At 40.9% G+C, this 11971-nt stretch overlaps 1 protein-coding gene across 1 annotated transcript; it reads right to left on the reverse strand.

Moving 5' to 3' along the window:
• Positions 1 to 5574: 5574 nt before the first annotated feature.
• Positions 5575 to 11653, reverse strand: FGG (fibrinogen gamma chain). Its single transcript, XM_009480028.2, has 10 exons — positions 11579 to 11653; positions 11441 to 11485; positions 10794 to 10977; positions 10593 to 10686; positions 9498 to 9628; positions 8702 to 8835; positions 8389 to 8573; positions 7379 to 7656; positions 6837 to 7032; positions 5575 to 5659 (listed from the first exon to the last, which is right to left on the reverse strand). Exons 1-10 carry the CDS (start codon positions 11651 to 11653, stop codon positions 5575 to 5577), a joined length of 1407 nt encoding a protein of 468 aa, XP_009478303.2.
• Positions 11654 to 11971: the final 318 nt, after the last annotated feature.

Here is an 11971-nt window from a genome sequence, read left to right on the forward strand (position 1 = left end):
CTTCGGGAGAAGGGTGAGCAGAACTCTGACTGAGAGGATGCTCTTCATCAGTCTTTCGGTGCAATTTAAACCTTAACGTGAAGCTGAGATTAATCATTATGCTCCCTTCTGTTTGGAGACAAAACATGCCAAATGCTCCCCTCCTCCCCCTTAGGTGATTACCTAATGCCTCTTGCACAAGGTTCTGATGGTATTTGCTCCAGATAAGTTTGTACAACATCAACATGCGGGCAACATCATGTATTCCAGGAAAAAATCTGTCAAAAGCTTAGTTTCTCGAAACTGGGTGTTCAACTAAGATGTGTGCAGGACCTAGAGGGATCTAGCAATACTTACCTGCCGGAAGACACATACTCTGTGCAATGGGTATTTAGATAGCACAATCAAAGAGTTGATATTTGGAAGTCATTTGGGTTTGCCCTTTCTGTGTGACTGTGTTCCACTGCTGTGAAATCCACTGGCCTTACCAACGCAAGTACTAGCCTAAGAAAGGTTGATACAGTCTATCTGTGACCATATGGTCATCAACTGAAATTAATTCCTGAGTGCAGAGCCCAGCTGACGTCAGTTTTTACATCTGGACCTGACTGGTGTTTGTATAATGCATGATGTGTTTAACATTATGCCGTCTCTTACACAAATGGTGTATTACAGTTTTTCATCAAGTAGGATTTGTTTGAAATGAAAACATATTTATGAAGAGCACAGTAGAGTGGTACTTGAAAATGTCCCAGAATAGATGTTAAGCATAATTAAATCTTCCTAAGGAGTCATGTCTCCTTAAATGTTTGTATAATGGGTATCATTTGTGTGTGGCAATTGATGATAATGTGCTGCTGCTGTGAGCTCTATAACAAGCCTTACTGTTACTGGGGAGTGTTGTACGTGGCTGTCATACACTTGAGAGATGCTGCCCATCTCAAAAGTTGCCACTGCAGTGAGCAGGAGCAAGCAAGAAAATCCTTGCTTGAGCAAATGTGGGCCTAATCAGTCGAAACAACAAAATTGTCTCTTGGCTTTTTAAAACACATGACATTCACAAAACTCTCCATCATCTATAGGTTGCAACTTCTTATCATATTCTGCTTTAGAGGGACATGTTTAAGCTTAACTTGGGCATTTTACAACATACTTATTTCAAAATAGCTGATTTTAGCTTTAGATGCGTTCCAGCAGCCTCTCAGGTTTTGTCTTATCCTCCTTTCCTCTGCTTTTCCTCTTGTTTTCTGCCTTCAGGAGGCTTGAACCCTCTCCACGTAAAGTTCACTGCAGTTGAACTGGACCCTTCGTTTCCTCCCACTTCTGGCCTTGCATTTCATGCTTCTCTTATCTAGCAGATCCCTCTTAAACCTAATTTAACTTATACCAATATCACTAATAGCGAGTCATATCCTCAGGTAGCAGAAGAGATCAATAAGATGGTGCTACATTGATTAACACTTACACCACCAGGATCTGGCTCTGCATGACAAAGGGTTTCTATTATATTTAAGGATTAATCTTATCTGTGCACATTCTGAAACAAGATGTTTTGTTTATTTCAGTTCCCTGCAACACACTTCGTAAAGTCTTCTGTTGAATCCCATGCAGTGCCAGTAATACTATGATGCAACAAACCTCTTCTGATTTCAGCAACAAGACAGCCCAACTAACTTTAGTGACAAATGTCCAAACAGACCACATATTACCTTGGCTCAGTTTGAAGATCAGCCAGCCATGGCTGTGTTGTTTGGTTGATAAATATCTGTAAGGCAGATCCGGAGCTCAAAGCAGATAATAAATATACTTTCACACCAAAATTCTCAGCTGCTGACTTCAGCAGTGGTAAGATTTGTGATGCTTCCCCACTCCAAGTCCTACACAGTTTTGTTCACTCTGCTGCAGCAGTTCTGTGAAAGAATTATAAAAAGCTCAGAGGAGAATAAAATGCTTAAAAGAGGGAAAGACCACAATGAGAGGAGGTATTGCAGGATTAGGATTATTTATTTTACAGAACAGAGTAAAATGGGCTTCATCCAAAATATACTGGGGTCCATGGAGAGTCTCCCGCTCAAACCAACAAGCTCTAATTTAGCCTCCACGATAGATACAAAACTCTGCTCAAAGATCACAACCTTAGGACCTCCGTGCTCAGGAACACAAGATTTGCAGGTACAACCTTCATGTGCTCTCCTCGTGCATACACTTGACTCCGCTTTACCGCAGGATCATGCGTGATGTTTCTTCCACCAAACCCCTTCCTCCTCACATTGAGCATAGATGGTGCTCCGCAGGCAAGCAGCTGCCCAGAGCTGTACACTCTTTTCATTCTATGATGATGTTCTGCAGACTGTTTAAAGCCTCAAGGGTTTTCCTATGGTGCTCATCACTCAGCTACCCCAGTGCTTTACATACATTCATTCCCTGGGCACAGCTTTCCCCTATTCACAGCTGCAGAAGCCAGGTGAGAAGGTTAAGTCAAAAAGTAGCTATTAATTTTGAGGATTCATTTTTGATAGTCTTCAGAGCACACCATATGTGCAGATCCCACTGACAGCAGCTGTAGCTCTGTGCCTGCACTGGGGCTCAGGATCAACATCCAGCAGCCAGCTCAGAGACACCTGAGTGTCTTGCCTTTAGTCCCACAGGAACCGGGTGATCACAGCAGGAATAGCACCTAATTCTGCAGGGTATCGGCTGTAAGTAAGAGACAACTGTGCCCCACCTGGTCTTACTACATGCATTACAACCTATGTAACAAGTAAAGCATCCTTCGTGTTTCAGATGTGATGTGACATGTCACCTTAGTTCTGCCTTTTCCCAATTTGGAAGAGCTTGATTTTGTGATCTTCAATGATCTCTGAACATCATTTTTGTAATTTAATAGGCCTTAAAAATCAAGAGTAGTCAGAGCACATCAAGCAGAAGGATTTCTGCCTTTCCGACCATGCGACAGTTTGCTAGGTGGTGTCCCAGGTACCAGCTGCCAGTGTAACACTGGACGTGGCAGCAGCATGTGCCAGGCCTTCTCTGACCCTGATGGAGAGCGCAGCTCTCTGGTGACCTTCAGATGCAGAGAACTTAAGTTCTGGTTCAAGTAAAACTCGGCCACCAAGCCTAGAGGGACTGGAAAAAGCCGATAACCGATCATAAACATTAGGTAAGATAAGAGGGGTTTCCTGCTCCATGCAGAGGGGATTGCTGGGTGAAGCTGGGGTGAAGGAGGAGCTCCCCAGGCTTTCCAGTTGAGGGCTGAATCTGGGCCTGACCTTCAGCCTGTACCTTTGCTTTCGTGTTGCAATCATCCAGTCAGTTCTCCCTGTGTTTGTTTGAAAGGCTAAAGGCCAAGAGCTAGATAAACTTTGGATTTAACTTGAATTCATGATCAAAGGACAGACGTGCAGTTTACTACTTTAGCTGCCCTGCTCTTGGCAGGTTGCCACAGCAATAGTCGTGGAGTCTGGGATTTAATCCTGCTTTGTGTGCCCTAGATGTGAGCCAGCTCTTGTTTTGCACCACTACCCGTCTCCTGTCTTACCACCAGTGCCCACCACTGGTTTCCAAGCATTGCCTTCTCCTCCTCTGACCTGCTCATTCCTCTCCCTTCTCTGGATACCTTGGCTTAGATGCCATTCTTCTTCAGTCCCAGCTCTCCGCTCCACTTTCTCTCCATATGCTCCTCAGACTACCTAACTCTTTTGCATTCATTACTAGCATCTGGTCCCACATTTTCCCCATGCAATGTCCCAGGGACTGAGGGACCCAGCAAGTCCTCCAGTCTGTCCACCTTATTGGCCTCATTCTACCTCTATCCCTTCGTCGTCCACTTTTTCTTCTTCCTTTTTTTTTTTTTTTTTTTTTTTTTGCTTTGGAGTAAGCATATAAAAGAGAAAGTATATCTGTTCCCGATTCTTCTGTTCTGTGCTACAATGGTCTTGGGAAGAGTGACTGCAACCACAAGGTATGAAAGAAAGGCAAACTCATTGTAGCCATCAAATCCTACAATGAACTTTTATTAACTTGAAGGGGGACAGGCTTACCTAAATACAGATCACTTTCACTATAGGCTATGGTCTGAGGGTCACGTGTGATGAAGACTGATTTAGAAAAGAGAAATATGACCCCTCAGTATACAAAAAAGGGCATTGAGTCAAATTGCAATGTATTTACTTGCAAAAAATAATACTGAGACGATTATTCTCTCTCTAAGAGAAGAAAGAGGACATCTTTTCAGGCCCCTTTCTGATATTTAAAGTGTTGGAAACAGTAGAATGGATCTCAAAAGGGCGTGACTCTTGCTAGTCTTCTTTCAGAGCCCAGAGAATATCACTGTGGGCTGGGATCCTGGAGACACCCTGATGAGCTCTGGTACAGGACTTCTGTGAAAGATCAGGCTTCTTGGGTTCGACAGCTCTGACCCTCCTGACCACTCAAGCAGACAGTCCTCCGCAAAGACGTTCAAAATGATTTGTGAGACTTTAGGATATGAATCAGCAAATCATCTGGAAGATTAAGCCAATCTTAGTTCTGGTGAGCAACCCATAAAAAGTAAAAAGCCAACTCACACCAGTGAAATGTGTGTAGTTACAGCAGATTGTTGTCAAATAAATCATTGCAGCCAAAAGCTAAACTGGGAGACGTAAATCACAGTTCAGACCTAGAGAAGTGTGGATACGGAAGTCAAAGTGACAGAGATGAAGGGAATATTTTTTAATTCCGTGTTGCAAATAAATAAATAATAACAACCTTAAAGTCATGTCATAGGTGGGATAAACTGAAAACAGAAAGCAGAAGGGACTTGGCCAATGCCACTCAAGTGGCTGTTTGCAGAACCAGGATCAGACTGGGCTTATCAACCCTCAGCTTGCATCTTTCCCACAGGCCTCTACGCATACTGCTGCAGCTACAAGAAACCACGGGAGAGGCTTCACTATATGAAAATGTTAAGGAAAATGGTGAGGAATTGGGTGTCAAGGCTGTCCATGAGCCATGCAGCATGGCTGGTTGCATGGGTGCAAGAGAGCTGTGCAAATATACTAGTGTGGAGTGGTTGTCCCTCATCCCAAACAGTTGTTAACCCCATAATGACTCTATGCTAACGATAGCTTCTTACCTACTCCTAAGACACCTGCCTTCCCCTTATACTTTGGCTTAAGGGTAAAAGTTGAACTAAGCCAAAACAACCTTGGTAAAAATGACAGAGGGACAGCAGCTTGCTATTCTGTGGAGACTCAGATCCAGGGAAGCCTTGCAGCAGCCTCGCTAGAGACCTGGGCATCAAAACTGGGAAATTGTTGAGGCAGCATAAACTGCCTTTAAGATCTGTCTTATTAGTGTAATGTCCCTCTGTATTTAAAATAAAGCATTTGAATGTGCTATTCAGAAATACCAGGTGAACTTCTGGCCTCTCAATAGTAGCTAAAAATAAAGACCAAGACACATTTAATATTTCACTTCTTAATATGTCAACTTGATATATATATAAAAAAGAATATATTTCTGTTCTAGCTCTGAGTGTATTTTTTGTTGACCAATTTATCCACAAACTTAATTTGATTTGCTAATGCACTCATCAAATATTCTGAGTGAGTACATTCAGACAGCATTGCAAACTCTTTGCTGTTCTTGATCTGTGCTGTGAGTTTGCTCATGTGGATCACGTGGAAAATTATTACCATATCTAGGAAAAGAAAACACAAGTAAAATACAATGAATTTATGCTGCAAATGTTAACATTTTTTTGTCCGCCAATGGTAATAAATACATTAGACTAATTTTTAAATATTTATGACTCAAAAGGGGGTATTCAGGAATAATAGTTGTACAGCGTAATACTGTGTGCTATGTAGCAAACAAAACTTTTATTCTGAGTAATATTTGAGGAACTTGTTAATGTGTATGCTCTGGAGTAAAATATCTGTTCTTGGTCATTGATAGTATACTTCCTAACACATCCTGATTGAAAATGTATTCATTATTTCATGATAAACTCAGTTAAGTAGCCTTCAGCAGTAAACTAGGCCTCTTTCAAGTTGCTATGTACTTTGATCTATGTCACAAATTAATTTCATCAGAAAACAGAATGAGAACTTTTGGAAACAAGCCACATATTATGGAGAAATAGCTCCAACACTCGCCTTTAAACAAACAGCAGAAACTACTAGTGTGCAATTCAGGAATGACTGAGTCAAACAGGTTTGATCACAGTAACCTCCCAACCATCATAAATTTTACTTTGTTTTGCTTGGACAACAGTACAGCACAGATAACAAGTTCAGATTTTTTGTAATAATCAAAAATTTATTGAGAATTTGTACAGAAAAAAACAACCATGTACAGAGGTAAGCACTGCTCAGGGAAGAGGCTTGGGCATTTTGCAGTCAATGGTGTTTTATAGTCAAAACTGAACTGTGTAATGTTAAGTAAGCTCAGTGTCTCAGAAAGGAAAGATTTGTCTTCCCTGTTCAGATCAGTCTTTGTGAAATTCTCCCTTTACGAGTCTCCAACCTACAACAGAAAAAAAAAAAAAAGAGTATTTTAATGTTCTTCCAAAGAAAGAAGTACATAAGGCTATGATAACATGTTGATAGTGTTCATACATAGTTATACTAGTTGGAAATTAAAAATGTAGCATTTCAAACACATGAAGGCAAGGAATTATTTCTCATCACGAGACTATCTATTTATCTATCTGTTAAAAGAAACAGTAATGTGGAAGGTATACTAAAATCAAAGTACAAAAATTTCTGTGACAAAATGGTAAACAAAGCCAACTTCTCTAAGATGCAGTGGGCTTAACACTTCAGCTGTCCATGCTCAGCATTTGAAACAATAACTGTGTTCTGTTGTCATTTTACATATCTCTTTGGCCCTGTGGTCGAACCTGTTTGGCGCTGCCTAAGTTGTGCTGCTGTCCATCCACTGACAGTCTGTTGAATGGGATGATTTTCATTGCAGTTTTCTTCATGGAGTACCACCGGTCACGCCAAGTTGCCCAGATAATGCCATTGTCATATCCAGATGGACCAACATCTTTTGATGTATACACACCATCTGAAAAATATCAGTTGGAGTGAAACAGTTAGTTGCTTTCTAAAGCAGTAAGTGTGCCCATATTTTTTTCTGGTACTAACATCTCCATGGCATCCCTGGGCATGCTAACAGGCCCCGCTCACTGCACTTCTCCCCCTCGTTTGCTTCTCTCAGGACTAATTCTCTCACTTTGGGCTGGAGAGCAGACACAAGTTCCTGCTGCTGGTGTTTTCAGTTATTGCAAAGAATGGGCTACATCAGCTTTGGAAATAACAGATGGCAAAACATACTCAATGAAGTGACCCATTTTTCTCTGTCACTGAAATGTGGTGTCCTGGGTTTAGAAAGTGTTTAGAAGATACTTTACCTATATAATATTTGCCATTGAGGTGGCCAGCATGACATCTATTCATCCACCAACCAGATCCATCTTGCTCAGCACAGTTGCCAGCGAAGTTATCATTGTCGTTATCATAGGTACTGAATCGCATGCCATTGTGATAGGTAGAGGATTTGTCACTTGCATCGTCTCCAAAATCAAAGCCATCAAAGGCATCCCCGGCTTCACCACCGATAAAGTAGGCATAAGTCAGTCGATACTTGTCTTCTTCACTTCCCACTTTGAATACAGCATAGTCAGCAGTGCTGTTAACAAAGGATAACAGTGAATATGAGCATGCTGCATTCTCAGTACATGCACAAATGAAAAATACATAGGTGTCAGCACTGCAGAAAAGTCATTCATGGCATCCTAGCATTTGAAAAGGACTTGGTTTTGCATGATTGTATGCCTCAGTTTAATGATGTACATCCAGCCAACTTTTGTGCTCCAGCATCAGACATGTTTTCTGACTACTAGTCTTCAGTGATGCATGAAAGATCTACATCATACAGACACATATATATATCTCCCAGGTTCATAATGCTTAGGCTTACTTAGGTCATGAGGAAATTCTTGGTGGGAAGAAGGACAGGAAGTCTCAAGAGTAGCAAGGATAGTAAGCCCTCCTGGAGAATGGAATACAGAATAGAATAGAATAGAATAGAATAGAATAGAATAGAATAGAATAGAATAGAATAGAATAGTTCTGTTGGAAGGGACCTACAACAATCGTCTAGTCCATAAGATGCATAAAATGTGAAGAAACTTGAAGAGAAGGAACATATTCCTTCTGCCAAATAAACTAGGGCTGCCAGCATGTGGCCTTCAAACATGCACATGTGCCTGGCAGCGTCACACACGGTGCCAACGCAGTGTCCTATGCATGTTAGCAGGTCTAAGGGCTCATCATTTTTTCAGCGAGCTATACAAACTGACACAGCAGTGGGAGCAGTAGGTTTTAAGCCATCATTTTCAGAAGCATCGTGAGCAAGTACCCTTTTTTGCCACTCCAGTCCTCCAGTTCTATTCGTAAGGTGTACGGCAGAGTGGACTGTGTAGTTATTAAATGAATCTTTTCATTGCCCAGCCAGAACTCAGTGGTGTCGTCTGGAGACAGATGTCCAAATCCTTCCTTGTACTGAACCCAATTTTTCTTGAAGTCCTCACTCCCGTCCAGTCTCTGGGGAAAAAAAAAAACCAAAACAAAACCAAAAACCTCAACCAAAAAGTTATGTATCTTATGGTGGTAAATAAAAACAGTGCTGATGCAATAAGCTTGCTCATGGTAATAATACGTAAGTGGCATACCCTCTGTAATACTGTCCAGCCGTTGCCATATGAGTCAATCTCACAGTAGACTAGGAATGACTGCTTGGCTTTTTGAGGCTTGATAAAGTAAATACCACTTTTTCTGGCACCTTTATTTGCAATGTCTTGACAATCTGAAGTAAAGATATTCAGAGGGGTGTTATTAATTTAGCTACAGTTCTATCACATTTATTTATATTGTAACTTTCCTTAGTGCAAGAAATGCAATTAATCTAAATGTCATTGTTGCAAAGTTAGCTATTTAATCCACATACTTTAATGGCATTGCCATAAAATCCTACTAAAGGTCACAGGACTTGTGTAAGATGAGGAGGAATTTAGTCTCACATACAGCTTAAGCAATTTAAATGTAAAATACAGTCATGGCATTAAATTCTACAGGAACAAAAATGGCATTTTTGGAGCTAATGGAATAATTACCTTTTTTTTCAGGTGACTCAGTATAAATGTGATAATGAATTACCTTCTGTTTGTCTTATGTCCATAGAAACTCTCCTCCTGTCCCTTGTGATTAGCCTACATTTTGGGATAACCATATTTTGGCCAAAAAGGCCAAAGGAGCAAGCAAGACCTCCATTAGATCTGAATGCCCTGTTTGCAAAGCATCTACCTAGCACTTCTATTGATCCAAGCACTGGTTTCATAACTTGCCATCTTCTCCACCGTTGCAGAAATCTACGGCCCGTAAGATTACAAATAACTCATCGCTGTGATGCCAACTGGCGACACTTGTAACTGAATTAACCCTCCACCACACGAGAAGCATTTTGCGCACCTCGTCCAGTTGTCTCCTGTATTTCAGCCGTGTCTCTGCATGGCTCCTGACAGTGTGACTCAAGCTGGGCAATCTTCTGTTTCAGCTGTGCGATCCTGTTGCTGTTCAATATATGTGTATCTGTCAACTGTCTGGACAGAGAGACATAAAAATGGCTTGTTGTTTCAGCTGTTTCTGAATATGTAATACACATTTCCCTGCACACACACCTCACTTATGTAGCATGCTGCTACATACACCCCTGTAAAAGGGGGTGCCTCTATTAGCACTGCTATTTAAAGTTGAGGAAACTAGCCAAAATGGGAAAGCATGCACTTAATCTTAGGCAAAACGTGACTCGACTCTAATCAGCAAAACTCAAACCAGTAATTAATGTATGAATGTAACTCTGTGGAAAGTTTTTCTTTGTTCTCCTGAAGTAAATGATAAATTATTCCTCTTTAATTATGGATGCATTTGCAAAACATAAATGCTGTAAATAAACTGCTTCAAGTGTCAGAATGCCTAAATCGTCTTTGATATAATGTTATAGAAGTGGCGATTTTTCTACATTCAGGCCAAAACCCATATCCTTAAGATTTAGAGAAGTTAATGACGTTTTCAATTTTATTTTCAATGTCAATTTACAAAAGACTACCACTGAGTTTATAGTTATTTATGATTTACATCAGTGTAACTGAGATGATTTTCATGGATATATGCAGCAAAATTAGCCAGAGTAATGATTGTACAAATATTCCACACACTCTGCATTACAGCACAAACTCATATAAATAACATCTCCAAAGGTCATGAAAAAAAATTTAGGAGTAGCTGGCACAGCAAAAGAAACATAAATAAAAATATTCTGTATTCTGACATTCTTATCTTTGCACTTCTTGTATAATTAATGGCCTTTGCGGATGAGCAGAGAATGCAATATCAGATCCTCATGATCCTTCTGTGTCTTGCTAGGCAGCTACTAATGACAGTGTGGGCACAATGGTCCACATGAGCACAAAAACCTTTGTGAGGGAGCCTTAGCTGCACTTGATAAAAGAATAGAAAGACAATGATTTGGATTGTCAAGTGATATAAAAGATCAAAGATACCTACTGTAAAGTACTTTCATGAGACAAAATAGTGTTTTCATATCTGATAATTTCTTCAATTATTTTCCTGGACTTCTTAGTAAAATCATCGATTGTATCTGTAAAACAGACAAAGGTATAACATTATTGCAATTAGGCAAATTAAAAACCAAGAAAACTACATAAATTACATTTTTCAGTTGTGTAGCTATTTTTATATTCTTACTTGGTAGTGTCTGCTTCTCTGGAGGATAGAGGCTTTGGATGTGTTGAATCAAATGTTCTGTTTTTCCTGTGGCGTTAGTAATTTGCCGCAGAATTCTCTCCATTTCCTGCAGTTCACTGTCCACAGTGAGATGGTATTTATTAAAGAAATCTGCAATGCCACAGGTCGTTGGGCAGTAGCTACCCTAAAGAGGAAAGAATAATACTTGGCAATGTTTCAGGAGCAAAAAAAGGAGAGCAGAATATTTGGGCAGGGGAACTTTCGGGCACTGCTTATACAAATGATTGTGGATAAAAAAGGGCAGGCATTTGCCACTTTGTCTGCAGTATTTGAATTTACAGAGGCAGTTTAGTTTCACACTGTGTGTACAAACACACACATAGCAAGAAAACAGTGCATGCTGTTACTTGTAGCGTCTCCTAGATATATGCTTTTGCCAACAGCGCAGCCTCCCCTACATTTTTACCAAGCGTATATGTCTATTAATAGATAACGGGTTTAAGCACGGTGCTTAATAAGTACAGTTAATAAGTATTGAAAATAACAATGAAGATCAAATAAAGCTACAAGCGATAATGGTAGTTAATAATCAGCGTAGGAAAGCTTTAATTAGACTTAAGATAAAAGAAAGTTGTTCAGGTACTTACAAATCGTTCATCCAATATGCAGCAGTTTTCTCTGGTAGCAATGTACTGAAGAGAAAAAAGAAGACCATTTTCAAGTTAATTTTTCTCCGACAGCCCTTTCTGTGCCGACGTGTTTTCTAACGCTGTCTCTTCACTTACCGCCATGCTGGTAGAAAAGAGCAGGGAGAGGAGAGGCCCCAGGGGAGCCCAGCTGCGTAACCTCAGCACCATCATGTCTGTCCTCCCGGGTGCTGCCGACTGCTCGGTACGAGTCGTGCACTCAGCAGCCGAAAATGTTCAACCCAGCACGGGGCGGCAGCGGTTTAAGAGAGCGGGCTGAAGCAGGGGGCGGGCACCGGGAGGTGGCGGGAAGAGGTGGGGTAGGGGCTTCAGGTGGATTCCCAGAATTTGTACAGATCTATTAACTCCTCCCATTTTCAGAACCTGCTTCCCACTTATCTGCTTCATCTCTGCTCCAGCCAGGAGGTCTCAGGGGAGGTGGGAAGGTGAGACAAGGCACGGAGACGCTACTTCTAGTAACACGAGCATTAA

Source organism: Pelecanus crispus, chromosome 4 (genome assembly GCF_030463565.1).
Source record: "Pelecanus crispus isolate bPelCri1 chromosome 4, bPelCri1.pri, whole genome shotgun sequence".
NCBI classification, from domain to species: domain Eukaryota; kingdom Metazoa; phylum Chordata; class Aves; order Pelecaniformes; family Pelecanidae; genus Pelecanus; species Pelecanus crispus.

Coding starts and splice junctions, on each gene's coding strand:
- FGG (XM_009480028.2), bottom strand. CDS start 11,653: ATGATGGTGCTGAGGTTACGCAGCTGGGCTCCCCTGGGGCCTCTCCTC. Junction 10,687..10,793: donor AGAGAAGCAGACACTACCAA/GTAAGAATATAA, acceptor TCTGTTTTACAG/ATACAATCGATGATTTTACT. Junction 9,629..10,592: donor TCTCATGAAAGTACTTTACA/GTAGGTATCTTT, acceptor CTCTCTGTCCAG/ACAGTTGACAGATACACATA.